The following is a 22,149-nucleotide window of genomic DNA, read 5'->3' as shown; positions in this document are numbered from 1 at the left end:
TTTGAACTATAAAAAAATTACTTTAAACCCAGAAGATTAAATTTGATAAATGATTTGTTAAATTTTATATTTTTCTGAATAAGGAGTATTTTTTTTTATAAATTACTAAATTTAATATTAATACCAATTGTCTGTTGATATAAATGATAAGTAAAAGTCTTATTTTAAATTATATCAACGGAAAATATATGGTTTGGAGAGAAATATAGTTTTTTCTAAAAATTTAGTTATAAAACAAAATTAAGAAATATTCCATTAATATATTATGAATATTTTGTTTCATGTTGATAATTATACGAACCAATGACGATAACGACTTGAAATCTCTTTATGCAATAATCAAGCACAACTATAGAATACGAAAGATGTCATCACAATTAATGACAATCTAAATTAGAAATTATTTAGTTCATAATATTATAAATATGAAATATCTAATCACTTTATTAATATTTTTTATCATTTAACTTTATTAATCATCATTAATAAGGTTATTATCGTCATTTCATATTGACTCAAACTCCGTGAAGTCGTGACTTTGGAAAAAAAGCCAGAATCATGTGAAGCGAGATTACGACACGTGTCCTTCTTAAAATCTTGAAGATCTTCTCCATCGCGTCGTTCGTCCTCGAGCACCCGGCTTTTGATTTGATCCACGTCAGCAGAGTTGCGTCCGAAAACATGCGGACTTGGAAATATCTTCGACACGTGGCAATTCTCGAACATTCCACACCTCCACTTCGTCCACGTCATCAACCGCGGTCATCGCGCTTCCAACCCACCCAATATCTTTCTTTTCCTTCTCTTCTAAACTTAACGTCGGCGTTATCTGCTTCTCCACCGTGCTTTCAGATTGGTCAATCTCCTTTTATCTCCACAACAGAACACGACCCAGCTTCAAGATTTTTTCTCCTTTTTTCTATCAATTTTTTTTCTGAAAATTTCTTTATCCTAATTTCGCTTTAAGGTTTAACAGCGGTTTAGTTTTATCGTTGTTATTATTATGACGTAATTCCAATCTTTTCGTAATGACTCCATAATGGCGATTAATGAAGTTTCACACCTGGTAATCCTGTTTTTTTTTTTTTTAAGTTTTTGATTTGGAATGATGATATATTCATCTTCTTTCTATTTTCAAATCTATTTGTTTTTTTACAGTGTCAGCGATTTAGCACGAAGAATACGATGCGTCGTTTCTGGTTCTGGATGTTCATATTTGAGCAAGGATCTTGTGTGTGTGTACGGTTACTGCTCTGACGTTTTGGATTTTCAGTAAGTCAAATCTCGGAAGGCCTCAGTAGGTTCTTCAGCTTAGTTAGGGTTTGGAAGATACTTGCGAAGAAAAATTGAATTACTTCATGCAGGGGTTAGTGTTTGCTGTAGATCCATTGTTAGTTTTGAATAAGTTTGTATGTTGGATTTGAAGTGAATGGTTTTAGAGAGTGTTTGTAAGCTATTACAGGGTGAGAATTACTGTAGAAAGGGTTTTGTTTGAGAGCGCTGTGGATATCTGGTCAAGGCATTTGTTAGTCTTGTATTCGTTGTATAGATTTTTTTTTTTCTTTTTTCTTTTCAACTGCATTTCTAGTGATTTGCAGTTGCATTTGGGTTGGGGTTCCTGGAGATTGTTGAATGTGTGCTGTTTTTCTTTGGATGAGGACGAGTTATAATCACTGTGAATTTGGGCATTCTGGATGAGAAGGGTTGTCCAGATGAGTGTCGATGGCGACAGCAAAGAGCTGAAAGAACTGAGTCAGCGCTTACGAGATGCGAAGAAGATTGCTGGTGGGGAACATGAGTTATGCGAGGGTGATGAAGTGAAATGTAATGGAGTAAATGAAGAAGTTAAGGTTGGACAGGGGGGGACTGTGGAGTCCTCCTCTACTCAGCAGCATATTCCACAGCCTCAAGGGGCAATAGTATGTTGGGAGAGATTTTTGCATATTAGATCCCTTAAAGTCTTGCTTGTGGAGAATGATGACTGTACTCGTCATGTTGTCACTGCACTGCTTCGCAACTGTAGTTATGAAGGTTAGTTATCTGTTTATAATTGATTTCCTTAATTATATGGTTAGGTCTGAACACTGACCTTTTAACAAGTGCTGTCTGCATTGTATAATTTTATGTTGCTTATCTCCTTTTGTATGTTTATTAGCTATACATACAGTGCATGCTCAAAATGGTAGGTGTATTTATTACCTTTGTCCCGCTGATATGATGATTGTTCATGCGTGTAAATGTTTGACTTTTAATAATATCTGCAAATTGCTAAATTACCCACTCAAAATTTATACTGCACATGGATGTTGTATCTTGTCGAATAGTTTTTCTGGAGATGCTTGGCCGTGATTTGTTTTCTACATCAATCCGCATCCAACTTTTGTATTTTTGAATGAGTTACTTTTCAAATACTAGTACTATGATAGAAATCAAATATGCACGGGAAGCTAAGAACATAAGGAAGCTTAATCACACCTTTACTTCTTATGATAAAAGTGATATGGCAAGAAATTTGAATCAATGATTCTAAAAAGTATGCAAAAACAAGACATGAATAAGAACATACCAATTAATTAAAAACATTTAGGAATGAGAATTAAAAAACATATAACCAAATGAATAGAAGAAGTTGGCTTAACAACACAAGAACAAGATAGAGACAAGATCCTTAAAAAAATAAATTAAAAGAAGAAAAGGTGGAGAGGACTTAAGAGATGGAAGAAGCAAATGTTCACTTGTGATTGAAGAAGCATATCTATCTTCAAAATAAGCTCCAAGGAAGAATCACTACTTGACTCCTAGAAGTTCAAATAAGACTCCAAAGTAAGATCACTCTCACAAGTGTCTTGAAACTCAAATTTTCATAAATGTCTAAAGTGAAGCACAAGGATATGAGATGGCTATATAAAGGTGTGCCCTCTGATAATGCTAATCCCCAATTACATTGAAATGCTTCTTAATGAAATGTAAATCCTAATAACTCAAGCACATGGTTGAAAATCATAGAGGAAATGAGAGGGAAGTTTGAATTTTAAGAATTCAAATCTCCTTTGTAATATTTCTCTGGCCGAAAATGATAGGTGCCTTCCTTGCTATGCACTTGCTTTTCTTGCTCCTTGAAGGTCATGCTTTCCTTGCCCATCTTTGCTTCCCAATGATTGAGTTTCAGCTAGCTTCAATTGGGTTTGAATTGCTCTCCCTTACCTTGCTTGTTTGGAAGCTACAAAGTGGTCTTCATTTGGGCTTGATAGAAGCTCAACTATTATCTATTCTATATTTACTATTTGCTCCTATTTTACAAGAAATAAAACCTAAGAATTACATTTCCTAGAAATACAAAATAAAAAAGGATTCTTTTGTTGAGCAAGATTGCTTGTCATGCTTTTAATATTTTTTTTTGGAAATGATGTGTTCTTGCTTATTTTTTTCTATCTCACTCATTCACTCATCACACTATCTTCAACTTTGCAATATATCTTTTGGAGATTCTAAAATTATTTGTGAGTTCAAGCTTGGGGGGAGGGGTTTAGAATTGTGAAAAGGAGGTAACAATTTGAGTTTCGTTTGTATAATAGCCCAAAATTAATTGGTTGTCTAAAATGCATTTCTAAGCCTTAGAGTACTATTTTTGTGAGGAAATAATTAAATCAATGACTCAAAAAATGACATTCAGGTTGAATTTGATAGGCATTATGGCCCCATAACTTTAGAGTCTTAAATGTTCTTCTTTATCCACTAAAGTTTAAAATATAGTCATTTAGAGTTAATTGGTTTTCTTAACTATGTGTCTAAGCTTCCAAGTGTCGGTGGTGTGGAGGAAATCATTAAATCAACCTAGACAAACTATTTTAAACACTTTATGGCTTCAAAGTTATTGTTTTTCTTCTTACTTTAATCGAAGTGATCTTAATTAGATTAAGCTTGCAAATAAAGTTGTTGATTTTGAAAGAGTTTGTGAACATAACAACAAATATGTAGGTTATGCTAGTTATGGTACTTGAGCCCCACATTGGAAGCATGGGATTAGGGTATGGGGTTTGTAAGAATTTGTCTCTCCAATTTGTAGAGGATTAGATTTCATTGTTTATGTTGAAAATTAGGGTAAAATAATATGCATTGATTAAGATTTGTAGGGAAGTAGAATCTCGTTAAGAGGAAACAAAATATCCTCTCATTTTTAGTATTTATATCTATTGTAATAACATTTATATGTAATAAGTATTTGCAGTGTACTTAGTCACATGGTTTTGGTTCAAAGGGCCTTTGTTTCCTCCCCTTTAAGATGCTCTCCAAATTCTAGTTGAGACACCTGCCCCCCTCAATTGGGGGAAACTAATATGTGACTAAATATTTGTGGGTGGTTCGATAGTGAGTGACATGATAGACTCTCCTTTTGATAAGATAGGCTCTTATAGCAGTTGTTGGACAATTATGAGAGGATTAAACAATGGGGAGATCTTCACCAATGAGTAACGAGTCAATAACACAAGAGAACTTGATACTACCTTCGATCCAAAATCTTAGGGCTACACAATGTGGGTCTTTCTCATTTATGTGTTACTGAACTTGCCCATTTCTATACAATGAGACTTCAACTCATACTTGAACTCCAACAATTTATCCTCAAGTCTCAGTCCCTACCACATCGATGCACTTCCTCTCGGTGAGAGCATTTCTTAAACGGAAGGAAAAGAATAATAAAAGTGTTGCATAATTAGGAGAATTATGTTATAATTAAGTGCAAATTCCATTTTATATTTATTAGGACAGATTTGTTAGTGATTTGATTTGATTTGATTTGTACAGCTTTAAACACTCATTATTTCTGGCTTTCATTGCCTATTATTTCTTTCTTTAATTAGGTAGTAAAACAGTCTATAAATAGAGACTGTAATCACATTTGTAAGATATCTCAGAAATATATTTCATCTATTTCTTTCCACTTGGTATCAGAGCTCCTGATCTAGGAGACTAGGAGACTCTGCTTTCGCAATTTTTTTTTTTTAGCCTTCATTGCTGTAATCATTTTCCTTGACAACCTTCATTGCTATAATCATTTTCCTTGACAGCCTTCATGGCTGCAATTTTTTTTTTTTTTGGACAGCCTTCATTGCTGCAACTTTCTATTTTCCTTATCCTTTCTCCATTGACCACCACCACCGACCACCACTGCCGTCGCTCGTCGGAAACTGCACCGCTCGCCGGAACTGCCACTGCTCGCCGGAAACCGCCACCGAAAAATTTTTCCGGCGGATTTTTTTTTTTTTTGTGTGAACAGGATCAAATTTTGCCAATCTGAAAAACTCAGTTGGTTTTGAACTTTCATGGACTCCCTTAGTAAGCCATCTAGCTATTGTTCCTTTACTATGAGTGGTAAGAGTTCTAGTTTTTTATCCTTTAATGCTTCTAGTACTGAAAATATCTGGATTATAGACTCTGGTGCTACTGATCATATGACACCTCATTCCTCTTCTTTTTCATCCTACACTACTTTATCCGGTAAGCCATATATTACTGTTGCTAATGGTTCCACTACCCCCATTAATGGTCGTGGTAACATTCACCTTCAACCTTCATTTCCTTTAAAAAATGTGCTTCATGTTCCCAAACTATCCAATAACCTCTTGTCTATTCAAAAGATTACCCAAGATTTAAATTGTGCAGTGGTATTTTTCCCTTCCCATTGTGTTTTTCAGGATCTTGCCACGGGGAAGACTATTGGAATTGCTAAAGAGCAGGGTGAGTTATATTATTTACAGCATGAAGAAAGTAAAAAGGGTGCTAGACTACAGACACACACTTCTAATCTTCAGCAAGGTCGTGAATCTTGGTCATCCTCCATTTAGTACCCTAAAGTCCTTATTTCCTGTTTTATTTACAAAAGTGTCTGCTGAATCATTTCATTGTGATGTTTGTCAGTTTGCTAAACACCATCGGACAACTTTTCCTCCCAATGGTTATAAAAGTTCTAAACCTTTTGATCTTATTCATTCAGATGTATGCACCTATTCCTAATATCTCGGGTGCAAAATGGTTTGTTTCATTTATTGATGATTGTACTCGGGTTACTTGGATATTCCTCATGAAAGATAAGTCTGAAGTTTTTCACTTGTTTGTAAAGTTTTACAGAATGATTCAAACACAATTTGAAAGTGCAATTAAGAGATTGCGTTCTGATAATGGAAGAGAATATGTGAACCAAAACCTTTCCAAGTTCCTTGAGAAAAATGGAGTTGTTCATGAATTAACCTGTGTGGACACTCCTCAACAAAATGGGGTTGCTGAAAGGAAAAATCATCATCTCCTTGAGGTTACTCGAGCTTTACTTTTCCAAACATCTGTTCCTAGATCTTACTGGGGGGAAGCAGTCCTGACTGCCACTTATTTGATTAATAGATTACCCTCTCGGGTTCTAGAGGGTGTTACTCCTATTCAGGTTATGACCACATTTTATCCTTCTATTCCCATGTTGAATAGTCTTCAGAATCGTGTCTTTGGTTGTCCTGCTTTTGTCCATGTTCATAGTCCTTATCGGGGTAAGTTAGATCCTCGTGCCATCAAATGTGTCTTCATCGGTTATGCCCCCAACAAAAAGGGGTACAAATGTTATCATCCTCAAAGTCGTAAAGTTTATATTTTCAAAGATGTCACCTTCCATGAAACAGAGTTTTTCTTTCCTAGTTCTCAGCTTCAGGGGGAGAGTATTCAAGAAGCTGAGGACCTTGAGTTGCCACCTTTTCCTTTGTTGCAGGATTTCGTTCTTAGGGAGGATGACAAAGACCCTGCACCAACATCATTACTAGAGAAGAATAATCAAGACAAATATTTTGGAAAACAATATCAGCGAAGGCAACAAGAACCCGTCCTGGTCGAACAACAACTTCAATTGTCTGAACCGGAGGTAAGAACTCATACTAGTGAGACTCTTGAGGACACCTTAAATACTGCTTTTGAACCTAACCTAAATGATTTACCTATTGCCTTGAGAAAAGAAAAAAGATCTTGTGCCAAATATCCTATATCCCAATTTGTGTCTACAGAAAAACTTTCTATGCAGCACCAGAGTTTTCTTTCAGCTATTGATTCTATTAAAATCCCTACATCGGTACAAGAAGCCTTAAAAGATGAGAACTGGATTCGAGCCATGAATGAAGAAATGAGCGCGTTAGAAAGGAATGAGACTTGGGAGATTGTAGAGAGACCAAAAGATAAGAAAGCAGTGGGTTGTAGGTGGATATACACAGTTAAGTATAAGTCTGATGGCACACTGGATCGGTATAAAGCAAGGTTGGTTGCAAAAGGGTACACTAAAACCTATGGGATCGATTATGAGGAGACTTTTGCTCCAGTGGCAAAAATGAATACCGTCAGGATTATTCTCTCCCTGACAGCACACTTTGGTTGGGCAATGCATCAATTTGATGTTAAAAATGCCTTCTTGCATGGAAGCTTGGAGGAAGAAGTATACATGGAGATTCCACCTGGTTATGGTATTGTTAATGAAGGGAATAAGGCGTGCAGACTTAAGAAGGCCCTATATGGTCTTAAACAATCACCTCGTGCTTGGTTTGGAAGGTTTACTCAAGCTATGGTATCTTTGGGGTACCGACAAAGCCAAGGTGACCATACTCTGTTTATAAAACATTCTCAGAATGGTAAACTCACTCTACTTTTGGTCTATGTAGATGATATGATTATTACAGGTGATGATGAGATTGAAAAACAAAATTTGAGGGAGAGACTAGCTGCTCAATTTGAAATGAAGGATCTTGAGAAGCTGAAGTACTTCCTTGGGATAGAGGTTGCTTACTCGAGACAGGGTATCTTTATTTCTCAAAGGAAATACATCCTTGATCTTCTCAAAGAGATTGGTAAGTTGGGTTGTAAGCCCACTGGAGTGCCAATAGAGCAAAATCATAGGATTGGGAATGATGAGGAAAACCCAAAAGTGGAGAAGACACAATATCAAAGACTTGTGGGAAAACTCATTTATCTTTCACACACTAGGCCAGATATAGCGGATGCAGTCAGTGTGGTTAGTCAATTTATGCATGATCCAAGAGAAAGACACTTGCAAGCAGTGGATAAAATTATTCAGTACTTAAAAGCCTCTCCAGGAAAAGGATTGCTATTCAAAAAGGGGGAAAACTTATCGATGAAAGTATATACTGATGCTGACTATGCAAGATCGATTGTTGATAGGAGATCCACCACAGGCTACTGCATGTTCTTGGGTGGAAATCTGGTGACATGGAGAAGCAAGAAGCAAAATGTAGTTGCAAGATCAAGTGCAGAGGCAGAATTTAGAGCCATGGCTCAAGGGGTGTGTGAACTCTTATGGATGAAGATCATACTTGATGACCTAAAAATAAAATATGAAGCTCCTATGGGTTTGGCATGTGATAATAAGTCCGCTATCAGTATTGCACACAATCCGGTTCAACATGATCGAACAAAGCACGTAGAGATAGACCGACACTTTATTAAAGAGAAGTTGGATGATGGTCTTATAGCCACTGAGTACATCCCGTCAAGACTCCAATTGGCAGATATGTTTACTAAGGGACTTCCCACAAAACAATTCGAAGAACTTACTTGCAAGTTGGGAATGATAGATATACATTCACCAACTTGAGGGGGAGTGTTGCATAATCAGGAGAATTAAGTGCAGATTCCATTTTATATTTATTAGGACAAATTTGTTAGTGATTTGATTTTATTTGATTTGTACAGCTTTAAACACTCATTATTTCTGGCTTTCATTGCCTATTATTTCTTTCTTTAATTAGGTAGTAAAACAGTCTATAAATAGAGACTGTAATCACATTTGTAAGATATCTCAGAAATATATTTCATCTATTTCTTTCCACTAAATGAAAAGGAAGAAGAAAGAAATAATTATAAATGATTAAGAAAAAACGAAATCTGCACATAAACTCACTAATGAATCTATGTTATCAGAGAGAGAGAGAATCAATCGCCAGACAAAGTGGGTTGTTAGATGGAGGCGGTTATTGGAGAATAGCAGTCTTGGTAAGGAGATGAAAGGATGTAGATACCATGTTCATGAAGAATGAAAAGTGTTTCACACTAATACTTGTTCATCTGTGTTCACTATTAAGCTATGTAATATAGAAAATTAAAATAGAAGACCCAAAATACTCTCACAAACGCCCATTAAATGAGGGTATTTGGACTTTTCATCTATTTGTACTTTACAACATATGAGTTGCCTAGGGTTTGGTATTTGCACTCTGAGACTTGCATTGCAACACTTTGATTTGCATGTCTGCTACAAGCACAATATGAAAATGCACCACAACACAACTATTGCCACTGCTTGTGTAAACCTATAACAATTGCGGCCGTGACAATCACGTTTGACTATGTAGATTTCAGTTTGGTTGATGTCTTCTTTTTTGAGACAAATCCTTATCTTGAGTCTATCCCTTTTGCTTTTGACACGTGGTCTTTTGTCACGCATAGAATTAATCCATTATATATCTATGGTCCTGAAACGTGATTCACTGATTTCTAATCCTGTGAGTTAGTGGGCTTACTTGTGATTTTGACATTCTGTATGGAAATGGGAGAAAATGTTATTCATGGAAAAGTAGAAACAGCTACAGGGAAAGAGTTGGGTGCCCCTAAATATGGAGGTGCTCTATACTCTTAGAATATAGGCCAAGCAAGCTGTAAAGCCGGTCTGATTTTTGTTCTGTAAGAGTTTCGTTTCTATTGTTATGTTTAATTATTGTAAAGCAGTCTCTTATCTATCAATTGATTGTGAATATATCTAATAATTTTTTTTTTGGTCGGCATATCTAATAATTTTTTATATAATTCTACGTGACAAGTTTAATATGGTTACATGAGAGCTTAATTTGTGTTTGTTTCATTTCCAGTTATTGATGCAGCAAACGGATTGCAAGCTTGGAAGATATTGGATGATTTAACCAATCATATTGATCTCATTTTAACTGAAGTGGCAATGCTTGGCTTATCAGGCATTGGTCTTCTATACAAGATTATGGGCCACAAAACTCGGAAAAATATTCCAGTAGTTAGTAAGTTTTTCCAAGTGCTTATATATGTTTGGTTTGAATTATTTCTTTTTCTCATCATAAGAGCTACTTTTTTCTATGGCTTCTAATGAGATTGGTCTGCAGTGATGTCGTCTCTTGATTCTATGGGTTTAGTCTTTAAGTGTTTGTCAAAGGGTGCCGTTGACTTTCTAGTTAAACCCATACGGAAGAATGAGCTCAAAAACCTGTGGCAGCACGTTTGGAGAAGATGCCACAGTGTAAGCTGATTTCGAGTTTTCTTTCCTGACGTTATGTATTATTTCCTTTTCTTTTCTGCCAATAATATGTATGAGGATATAAGCAGTCTGTTGCCTTTGCTAAATCTATGGGCTCAAAATACTATAACAGGATTAATGGCAGATTTGATACTTTATTTCATGCTTAAAATTGTCTATTTTATATGATGTGGGCCATCGTTTACTTTGTCAATTATGACCATTGCAGTCTAGTGGGAGTGGCAGTGAAAGTGGAACGCAAACGCAGAAGTCTGTGAAATCAAAGAGTCTTGGGAAGTCTGATAATTTTGGGAGCAATGATGATGATAATGGAAGTGGAGGCCTGAACAATGGGGATGGAAGTGACAATGGTAGTGGCACTCAGGTATAACTTCTGTAGTTTTTGAAATTCACGCATGCATGGATTAAACAAACCTTAAGGGTAAAAATGGATTAAACAAACCTTAAGGGTAAAGTTAGGTTTCACGGATGTCATTTATTTTTTTTGTCAATTCATACTTGTTAAAATATGGGTGCAAACATTGCACATTTACTGGACAATAAATATAGATGGATTGAATAATAAATATAAATTTGTTTGTTGGAAATCCCTAAAATTAAGGGATTGAGATTAGGAGTTTATTTGGTAGATTTGCTCCTGATTAATAGTCTATATATTTGGAGATTCATTTACTTTATTTAAGGAGATTTATTTCCTTTTATTAGGATTTCATTTTCCCTTTAAGTACCAATGTATTGTTTTTTTATATCAAGAAAAGTAGTTCCATAATTATTGCTTATTTCCTACGAATTTTATCATATGATATCAGAGCTAGATATTTTCTTGGAGCCCTGGTCTTTGACCACTTACGACCTTTGTTGCCATTTTATCTTCAAGAGAGTGCGACCTTATTTGCTGCAATTTCATCGTACAACTTTTATTGGTGTTTTCTTTTTGTTAACTTACCCATTAGACATACATCTCCATGATGTCTAATCCAAATCAACACAAGAAGATTCCAGTAAGATTGGTGAACTCCAAAGCAATAGAGATTCATATAGATTAAATGGGAAAAACTTTCTCAAATGGTCCCAACTTGTTCAGACTTATCTGAATGGAAAGGGGTGCCTTTCTCATATCCTTGAAAAGGGTCTAAATAAGGAGAATCAAACGTTTCCTTCATGAAAAAGATTCCATGATCATATCCTAGTTGTGGGATTCCATGGAGGCCAACATTAGGGACATATGTATGTTTCTTAATACAACGAAGGATATATGGGATTTCATCAATCCCCATCTTTGTGTGTTTTTCAGGAGTAGGACTCGGGGAGGAGGACTGGACTTGCGAAGGAAAGAAATGGACTCTACTACCTAGAACCGTCTCGAGAGTCTGTAGTTGACCAACCCATGTCTCATCCATCATTTTTTGTTTTAAAAATAATGTTTCCATATTTATTTGATATCTCAACTGCATTGTGAGGCCTTTGAATTAACTAAACACACTCACGTATTCTTTCCCATTAGCAATAATAGAAGTTCACAACCTTCTAGTTAATCCATAGTGATGTATGGGGACCCTCTACTATACCTAATATCTTTGGGGTGCATTTGTTTGTAATCTATATTGATGGTTGCACTAGAGTTACTTTTGCTCTATTTCCTTAAACAAAAGCCTGAATTGTCATTCCCATCTTTCATTCAATGATTCAAAATCAATTTGGGGTCAACATAGAAAGATTTAGGTCTGACAATGCTGGGGATTATTTCAACCAAACTGTGTTTACTTATTTTCAATCCAAAAGGATTATTCATGAATCTTCATGTGTATAATCCCTGACAGAATGGAGTGGCAAAGAGGAAAAATAGGCACTTGCATCACCTGAGCACTTCTCTTTTAAGGGAAAGTTCCAAAAAGTTATTGGGGGAGAAGCTGTCCTTACTGCTGCATATATGATAAATAGACTTCCCTCAGACATACTAAAGAACAAAAGTCCTCTTAAAAACCTAAAATTTTTTTCCCCTCATTTTAAGATCTCAAATGGCCTCATTCCTAGAATATTTGGGTTCATAACTTTTGTACATATCCACAACCAAAATAGAGACAAACTTGATCCCCGAGTTGTTAGATGTGTCTGTCTTGGTTATTCAACAACTCAAAAAGTGTTATAGTCCTTTGGCTCTCAAGAAGTTCCTTCAGAAGATTGTGATGACCATCTTGAACCCTTTGTTCTGTCATATGCAGCAACTGAAGCCTCAAAAAATGAACTTATAGCTGAGCAAAGTAATTATGGGATAGAATTAGAAACTAGAATTAGAAACTAAAACTGATAATATCATTGATCCTGTTGAACTGCAACTAGAAAATTCTGGAACAGTTAGAGATTCAGCCCCAAGAGTTAGTGCCTATAGTTTTCCAAGATTCAACAATGCATACACAAGAAGAAGTACATTCCAGACATGTGGAATCCAATATTTGAACCTAAAACAATAGACAGGGTTGAACAAGAAAATGAGAACACTCTCGACTCTCCAAATGACCTTGATATGCCAATAGCCATTAGAAAAGGTGTTAGAAACTGCACAAAACAAGCTCTCTATCCTTTTACCAAATTATGTTTCTCTGGATAGATTATCGGCTAACCACAAAAGGTTCATTGTGAGTTTGAATTCTATTTTTGTCCCTAACGTCGTTACTAAAGTCATGCTAAAGAAAGAATGGAGAGATGCCGTGAAAGTGAACATGGATGCATTGGAAAAGAATGTTGTTGATTGCAAATGGATATTCACAATAAAATATAAGGCTGATGGGTTTATTGAAAGATAGAAAGCAAGGTTGGTAGCCATGGGATACACTCAAGCTTATGGAATAGACTACTAGGAGACTTTTGCTCCAGTTGCTAAAATGAATATTGTAAGGAGTCTTTTGTACTTAGCTACTCACTTTGATTGAAAACTTCTATAATATGATGTTAAAAATGTCTTTCTCCATGGAGACCCATAAGAAGAAGTCTACATATATTCCACCTCGGTTTGAAGGAGACTGAAAAAGTAAAGTGTGGAGATTGTGAAAGACTCTTTATGGATTGAAAAAGCCTCCTAGAGCTTGGTTTGGAAGATTCACAAAAGCTAAGGGATTTGACTACTGTTGGAGATCTCACATCGACTAGAGATTATGATATTTCATTGTATATATCAAAGGAAAGAAAAGAATAGGGTAAATCCCTTGTGTATATTGAACACATAGGGTTATGTTTATATAGGAAAAGAAACATATGGGCTAAGCCCATTACATAAATATGAGATATCTAACAATATCTATAATATCTCATAATATCAAATAATATCTAATTATATCTAATAATATCTAACACTCCCCTCAAGCTGGTGCATATAGATCATATGTACCCAGTTTGTTACAAATGTAATCAATCCTAGGCCCTCATAAGGATTTAGTAAAAATATTTGCTAATTGATTATTTGAATTAACAAACTCAGTCTTGATATCTCCCGATATAATCTTTTCTCGAATGAAATGACAATCAATCTCAATATGTTTTGTCCTTTCATGAAAAACTGGATTTGAGCTAATATGAAGAGGAGCCTGATTATCACATATAAGTGTCATTTGAGTAACCTCTCCAAATTGCAATTCTTTAAGTAATTGTTTAAGCCAAATAAGCTCACAAGTAGCCGAGGCCATAGCTCTATATTCTGCTTCTGCACTAGATCTTGCCACAACACTTTGTTTCTTGCTCTTCCAAGAGATCAAGTTATCACCGATGGAGACACAATAACCAGAAGTTGATCTTCTATCAGATGGAGATCCTGCCCAATCAACATCTGAATAACAAATGACTTTAGTATGGTTATTATGACCATATAACAAACCTTTTCCAGGAGAGCCTTTAATGTACTTCACTATACGAATAACTGCATTCCAATGATCTTCACATGGAGAATTAAGAAATTGACTCACCACACTGACTGTAAAGGAAATATCAGGACGAGTAACAGTGAGATAATTCAATTTTCCAACTAATCTCCTGTACTTCTCAGGATCTGAAAGAGGCTCCCCCTGATTGGGTAGAAGCTTGACATTGGGATCCATGGGAGTATCAACAGATTTCGAATTCATCAACCCAATTTTCTCCAAAATATCTAATGCGTATTTTCTTTGAGAGATAACAATACCTGTATTGGATTGGGCTACCTCAATCCCCAAGAAATATCTGAGTTTGCCAAGATCTTTGGTCTGAAAGTGTTGACAAAGGTGTTGTTTTACTTGTAAGATGCCATGGTGATCACTGCCTGTAAGAACAATGTCATCAACATATACTACAAGATAGATACACTCAACACTCGAGTGACGATAAAAAACTGAATGATCTCCTTCACTGCGAGTCAGGGGGAGGGAGAACCCACTTCCTGATCTTGAGAAATAGAGAAGATTGGTTGGAAAATGAATTATCTAATAGTTACTCGTCCTGACATTTTCCTTTGCAGCCCGTATGGTAAACTACTATCTAAATTCTCCATGTACGAAACATTGGAATGCAGTTATTCACATTCTGCAGTATATTAAAGATGCCCCTAGAAAAGGTAGCTATGAATTTTGTTACAGGATTGGAGAATATAAGGAAAGAGGTGTGAGTGCAAGAGTAGGAAGACGTTATGTAACTTGTAGAGAGGAAGGAAACCTCTGACATAGGAGTTGTATTTCTGGAGGAATTGTGCTCTCGTTGAGTACACTTTCTGATAATTGAATAATAACCCTAATGTTTGCATTTCTCTTATTATTTATGTCATTCTGCTTGTGGTGTTCTATCAGACTTGCATGAAATGCTGTTTTCACTTGTTAGTTTGTGAAAAAGTAAAGGGATAGAAACCTTCATAATTTAACTCGTCATTCATTAACACACATCATCAAATTCAAATATTTTAGTGAATTAAACAGATACACAACAAACACCACAGGAAATTGTCAGCTTACTGGTTAGGACTAACTAGGCTGTATTGTCAAATGGAGATCATATTCTAATTCCTGTAACCAAAAGCTACTTGACAAGTTCTTTGTTTTCTCCTTATGCAGAGCTCATGGACCAAACGTGCTGTAGAAGTTGATAGTCCTAAACCTGTCTCTCAGTGGGATCAAATAGCTGAGTGCCCCGACAGTACCTGTGCTCAAGTTGTTCACTCCAATGCTGAAATCAATGGGAACCGGGTGGTTCTCCTAGGTGCAAAGGAGTCTCCAGAACAGAAGGAACAACCTGGTAAGGCCAAAGAACCTTGATCTTCATGCCATTGCATTAACTCTTTCTCACTTAGAGTCTACCAAATTGTATGTGTTTGGCATTAATGGCAATTTTATGGTGTGTGGTTGAATGAATGTTTTCATGGCGTTAATTGTATCTCCAATCTTGCTGAGGGATTTGTAGAAGAACGATTTCTTCCATAGGATTGGATTTAATATTCTCTTCCTTGTTTTCATTATGTTGCTTGCTTTTGTGTATGCCTTAAGGTACTTTTTTGGTAGCACATGATTCTTTAGAAGATAGGTTAAATTCCCTGTTGGTGTCATTCATTTAGGAACCAGGAACCAGTCTCTACGAAAAAAACTCAAGTTTTAGACCCTATATTATGGGTACACCATTGTCTTTTTCTAATAAGGGCATACATACCCTTGTTAGTACAGGTTGGTCCTTGCTATTAGGGGTTTATATGACCTTGTCAGTACATATTGGTTCTTGCTAACAAGGGCATCTATGGACTAAAGCTTAAGAAATACAGTAACAAAAAGGATCAACGTGTACTACTAAGGGTGTATAGGTTGGTTTTGTTGCTTATTGCATTTCATACCTACTGATCTCATTCCATTAATATGTGTAACCTCCCCCCTAAGTGCTGGTGTCGAGCTGTCCATATATGCATTCATGTACTTGTTGCAGATTATATATGTGCATGTACATTTATTTGGGATGATTTATTTTATTTTATTATTTTCCCTAGACAATGTCAAAGAGATGGTGAGAGTTGACTCCCTAAGTGTGGGTGGCCAGCTGTTCATATATGCATTCATGTTCCTATTGCTCATGCTTGTATATGCGTGCACCTTTATTTTGGGATGATTTATCATATTTAATTCTTTTCCCCGGAAGAGATGAAAGTTGACTCAATAGAGATATTGACTTGATGGTCAACTATATCAATGGGGTTCCAGTCAAAACTGCAGGTTCTAAACATAGCAATGTACCTGATGCCGGCCCCTCTAAACCACTGGACCTTAATTGTGAAAATCAATCTACCAAGCTAAGGTGCAAAGGCTTATCGTTGTCTGATGCCATTACTAGCACTTCTGATTCTCAGATGCATAGTGGAGAATTTGAAGCCTTAAATAAAAGGCCGAAGTCCTCAGATATTGAAAATAAAGGTAATAATAATGATGAAGAATTGCCATCACTAGGCCACCTTTGTTTAAAGAGGCTTAGAGGAGTTAAAGATGCCGGTGTTACAATTCAGGATGACAGGAGTGTCTTAAGACGTTCTGATCAGTCTGCTTTCTCAAGGTATAGTGATACCATGTTACTGTTTTTTATTGTTCTGAATTAATTTTAAGATGGATAACTGTTTAACTGTTACAACTCTTGCTACAGGTACAATGCAGCCTCTAACACTAAGATATCTCCCACTGGATGTGTTGGAAGCAATTCTCCCTATAATAATAGCTTAGAAGTTACAAAGAAAGATTCATCTCGTGATATTCAATCTCATTCTAGCGGCAATCCTCCTAACCAAAATTCGAATGGTGCTAGCAATAACATTGATATGGGTTCCACTACTAATAATGCTTATGCTAAATCTGCAGTTATAAGTGAGTCAGCAGTGGCTTTAACCAAATGTTTGTACCAAACATCCACTTTCCAGCCTATAAAAAACAACCTTGTCTGTAACTCTCAACAAGTTATCTTACATAACCCTGAAGATAAAGCAGCAACAAGGCTGGCACTACCTAAAGTAGACAGACATCAAGATTCTGCAGCTCCGGACTTCCATCTCCATCATGAAAACCATAACTGTACTGCTGACATGCACCAGCTGCCACCTGATCATGATGCTGAATCTGCAAAGAAAACGGCTATTGCTGCTACTCCACATTGTGTGTCATCAAGTGTGGTTGAAGTGCTAGTTGAAGGTAATGTTGGAAACCTCAGTATCAATAGAAGTGTTTCAGGAAGCAATAATGGAAGCAATGGACAAAATGGGAGCAGCACAGCAGTTAATGCTGGAGGAACAAACATGGAAAGTAACAATGGACTTCCTGGGAATAGTGGCAGTGGCGATGCTAGTGGAAGTGGAAGTGCCAACAAAGTAGATCAGAACAAGACTTCTCAAAGGGAAGCAGCCTTAACTAAATTTCGCCAAAAGAGAAAAGAAAGAAACGAGCGGTGCTTTCATGAAAAGGTAACAGTCCATAGAGCACATAAATGATTAATATATATTACTATGATATTGTAGGAATGGAAATTATTTATTGTAGACTGTATATACTTCCTTCACCCAGTGGTTGACCTTTGTAAACACAGAATTCCCAGGAAAATTGCAACAAAAGAAATTGAATATAACAATGGGAGAATTTCTAAAACCCCTCTTGCCTAACTATTTCTCACCATCCCACCCACCCCTCAAATATATCCAACCTTCTGGTGATGATACCATTGTATTTCTATCTCTATTCTCCCCATCCAGCAGTCCTGGCTGTAAACAATATTCTCGTACTTTTCTCTGCTTTCACGTGTAAAGACAGTTGGTCCCTTCAATTCAAACGGCAGTCATGTGCTGAACAACTAGCAAGATGTGGTCATGAGTGAACAGGTAGGAGCAATCATAAATTGGGGTAAAAATGTGCTGCATCAACTGTGATGTGACCCAACGACCTTTGGAGGAGTGGTAGGGCGTTGCAACGCTCTAAAATGGGTATGGAGGTGACTTGCTAACTTGGACATGAATTTGTTCTTTTGAGCAGTACTGAGATTCGATTCCACAATCATTTCAGCTCAATTTGCAGGTGTGAGCTCGGAAACAGAGTTTACGAATTAACACCATTGTTTAATAACCTTGCCCTAAACATTTGCAGTTTTCTTCTTGGCTAAGGCTAAAGTTACCTCAACTGATGATGTTAGAGGTCTTTTCCCATTCTGAAGCCATGAAATTTCTTGCATCACATCTTCATCACCTTGATCTTCTTGCACCCCCTCAAATACAAGTCTTTTTTCTCCTTTTTTCTGCAGATAGGATGCCTTCAATTGTAATTTAACATCCTCCTGTGTTTTCCTAAAAGCATTCACATCTCCTCCCACTTTGATGTGTTGATTGGGGCTCTTGTAATTCCTCTACTAGATGCTTTTCCACAAAAAGCACATGTCACTCCTCCTATTGCTTTTCTCCTTTAAAATGTTCCACTGCAATTCTTTGTCAATATTTTCACTAGTAGGCTTGAACATTGCAGTTGAAGATGCCATTGATGCGGTAGCAGTTGAGTTTGCTATTTTTTTATGTTGAGTCTCTTTAGTATCAGTGTTTTGATAGGGAGGAAGATGCCACGGTTGTTTTGCTGGATAAAATACAAAAAATAACACAAACTCAAGAAAAAAAGAAGATATAATTGCTCCCAAAAACAAGAAAAAGAAACACAGACAAAGGAAAAAACAAAAACAGGATAGGGTGGTTATTTTGATAGAGGCTGGCTCTTCTCATCATCTAGGTGTTTGTTTTTACTTAGTGGCTATTCCATATTTTGTAAGGAGTTTACTTCTATCTGGAGTCATTCACTATGTGTTGATTTTTCTAATTCCATTATATATTGTTATTTTCTTCTGATTAGTGGCACATGCTTCTACCTGCTTAGTTATCAACTTTTGTCTCAAAACAACTTCATAGGAAATGATTGAAACTGAAAAAAATGAACCTATGACCATTGATCTAGTTAGAGGAAGGCAATGTAGAATTTAGTGAGGGTTTAGACATGTATACTTTGGACCGTATTGAGTTCTAGATTGACCTTGGGTCCTCCTTCAGACATCACTATAGCAAAAATAGGTCTGAAAGAATGAATATGCCTAAGGTTTGATGATGGATACCACTGATTGCCACAAACAGGACAGCAACCTACAAAAGCGTGGACAGCTAAGGACAATTCTTAAAGGGGTCAATTATATCAAGATCTGACTCTGGCAAGTCAGCATCTGATATTCATGTGCCCGAGAAGCTCAGAAAAGTACACACAGACAGGTCCGGTTATGATCTATGGGATGTAGCCAGTTCGAGGGATGTGATGTGAAGTGTGGTCACTGACCTGAAAAGGGCTACTTCCGGTGGTATAGTCAGCTGCAGTTGAGGTGGTTGAGTTGCCAAATAGACAGGTCAAAGTGCTGTGAATATGATGATTGTGATGAAGACAACCTAGGGGTGGTCGTGGTGTAGGTGGCTAGGGTTTTGGTGTGAATGCAGACTCCATAGATTTTTAGGCAACAATTGATCTCGATATATGCAGAAAGGCAGTAATGGCTAACCTGGGTTTCTTAAGCAATAAATCTGCCCCAGATTATAAAAGATACGAAACAAGAAATAAGAAAACAGATCACGTGCTTTTTTCCCCTTCCCTTACGAATTGGTCAACCAATAAAGGCATCACTCTGGTGCTACTCGAGTTTTTTTGTAGTGACTATTTTTTGGTCTTTTATTAATAAGCACTTTATATTCGAAAAGGTTCGTAAAACTCAAGTGTCTTGTAGGAAGTCAGTTACCGTGTTTGGAGTCATTTAAATAGTTAGGAATATACCAATTAGTTTTACGGTTTTTATATTTTTACTGAGCTACACCTGTATTTCACAGTATTATGCAATCTCTTTTCCTACTTAGCGACACATGGTTTGATATTGGATTTTCTTATGTTTTGTTGCTCTGTTAAATATAAAACTTTCCATGAATATTCACATTAACCGCTATCTATTCGTGTTCTTCTAATTTCATTTCTTGTTTACTCTAGGAATAACAAACATGTACTTTTATTCAATTTATTTCTTATTTCAAAGATTCATACATGAAATGAAGGCAAGGATTTTGTATGAAACAAAGTGAAAATAAGATAATTTCTGTAACTACCAGTGAAAAAAATATGAAAAAGAAACGAATACTTTTTAAAATCCGAGCTCCCTGATCTTTTAGAAGAGCTATTTATATTTCAAACCCGTTAGAGTAAGGATTTTCTAGTATTTGCATGATATATTTGTCCTGTGAGGCTAACTCAACATGGTTTTAATTTAGGTTCGATATCAGAGCAGAAAGAAATTAGCCGAACAACGACCTCGATTTCGTGGACAGTTTGCTAGACAGTCGTCTAACGAAAAGACAAGTGAGGCAACGACAGAGAGGTGATTCTGATTCAGAGCATTCGCCACAATGGCATAATGATGGGGATATGCGAGGAAAAGTCGATGAGTCTTCATGTAGAATTTGGGGATTGTTCTGTGTTGTGTTCATGTATAATGACTATAGTTATTCCAACTCATTTGAAACCTGAATTAATTTATGTGGTGAGAGAGATTCTCATGCTGATTGATGCCAGGATAACTTATAGCCAGTATGTAATTTCCAATTACTTTTTCGTTGATCTTGTGCATGAAGTATCAATTGTGTTGGTTAACATATCCTGGTTACTTTGCTGTATGCGTGTAATAGGATCAAGAAATTGCATCATCTTCGAAGGTGGATAATGAGAACTGGAATATGAACTAGTTGAAACAAATTTCACGAAGCTAATAGAATCTAGGTTGTTTAGAAATGCATAAATATGTTTAATTGGAGAAATTTTGATAGTCAAAATCATTGCATTTGTTTACGTGCTTTAAACTTATTAATTAATCTTAATATGCTTCCATTTTCAAACATGAATTCCAGGATTTGGCCGAAAAGAAAACATAGTCAATTGTCAGATGTCGCTGCGAATTCTTTCGGGAATCTGTAAATTATGGTTAGGTACTTTCCAGGTGCCAAGCATAAATTTGTGAAAGCCTCTTGAAATTTAATTCAGGATTAAGCAGGTCGCAACAAATAGAAATGTCAAAATTTAAACAGGGTTTGCTGTTTGATTGGAAAAGACGATGTAGAAGAAGAAACATGTGCCTACTTTGTTTCTACTCATGTCGAAGACATCCTTTGAGCAATGCATTATTGAGTGATAAGAATCCAATATTCGACAAAATAAAGGAATTAAGCATTATGCATGCAATTGATGAAATCTTAAAAAAGAAAACTTTTGTTAACCTTCCATGACATTTTGGCTATGAATTCTCAATTTTCGAATAAAGAATTCCTGTGCTAGCTTTAGCAATCTTTCTATCCCATTTTTACTCTGATTATTATTATTATTATTATTACTATTATTATTATTTCTATATGATGAGTTAAACTCATGACGAAAGCCTCTCTAGTGCTAGGAAAGAGCTTCATGATTTTGAATCACTGAATTTTTTTTCCTCATAGAAGAGATACACTTGTGCATATCGCTTTGAAAAAGGTGGTGTTTAGGACAGTCCTTGCATGATATACTTGAGAAAGTTTTTATTCTGAACCTTCTAAGTATTAAATATTCTTTCCTTTAGCACTTGTCAGGTAGTTTTTTTTTTCCGGGTCACCTTTTCGTGTTTACAAAGACTTTTGATGAAAATATAAGTGAAACTACAAATTTTCCTTGTGTATTTATCAAAAATAATTTATTACCAATTCAACTGTGATTATACTTCTTCCATTTTTCATCAGTTTTTACTGATTCTGAACTAATGTAATAACTATT

General features: G+C 36.1%; 1 protein-coding gene across 6 annotated transcripts; it reads left to right on the top strand.

The window, feature by feature from the left end:
• Positions 1 to 706: 706 nt before the first annotated feature.
• PRR7 (pseudo-response regulator 7) lies at positions 707 to 20,965 on the top strand. 6 transcript variants are annotated; one of them, XM_068636401.2, is made up of 9 exons: positions 707 to 1,066; positions 1,159 to 2,031; positions 9,906 to 10,067; positions 10,170 to 10,303; positions 10,530 to 10,685; positions 15,391 to 15,571; positions 16,519 to 16,864; positions 16,952 to 17,759; positions 20,622 to 20,965. In XM_068636401.2, exons 2-9 carry the CDS (start codon positions 1,695 to 1,697, stop codon positions 20,730 to 20,732), a joined length of 2,235 nt encoding a protein of 744 aa, XP_068492502.2. In that variant the 5' UTR covers positions 707 to 1,066; positions 1,159 to 1,694; the 3' UTR covers positions 20,733 to 20,965. The 6 variants fall into 6 exon arrangements, 4 of the variants coding, with proteins under 4 accessions (XP_068492502.2, XP_068492503.2, XP_090161535.1 ...); XM_068636402.2 differs by having other exon boundaries at positions 730 to 1,066; positions 16,531 to 16,864; XR_016523567.1 differs by having other exon boundaries at positions 781 to 1,066; positions 16,457 to 16,864.
• The last annotated feature ends 1,184 nt before the right edge of the window (positions 20,966 to 22,149 follow it).

This window comes from Phaseolus vulgaris, chromosome 7, assembly GCF_051622355.1.
Source record: "Phaseolus vulgaris cultivar YP4 chromosome 7, ASM5162235v1, whole genome shotgun sequence".
In the NCBI taxonomy this organism is placed as follows: domain Eukaryota; kingdom Viridiplantae; phylum Streptophyta; class Magnoliopsida; order Fabales; family Fabaceae; genus Phaseolus; species Phaseolus vulgaris.
This window is presented reverse-complemented; position numbering and strand designations above follow the sequence as displayed.

Coding starts and splice junctions, on each gene's coding strand:
- PRR7 (XM_068636401.2), top strand. CDS start 1,695: ATGAGAAGGGTTGTCCAGATGAGTGTCGATGGCGACAGCAAAGAGCTG. Junction 10,068..10,169: donor GAAAAATATTCCAGTAGTTA/GTAAGTTTTTCC, acceptor ATTGGTCTGCAG/TGATGTCGTCTCTTGATTCT. Junction 10,304..10,529: donor TTTGGAGAAGATGCCACAGT/GTAAGCTGATTT, acceptor TGACCATTGCAG/TCTAGTGGGAGTGGCAGTGA.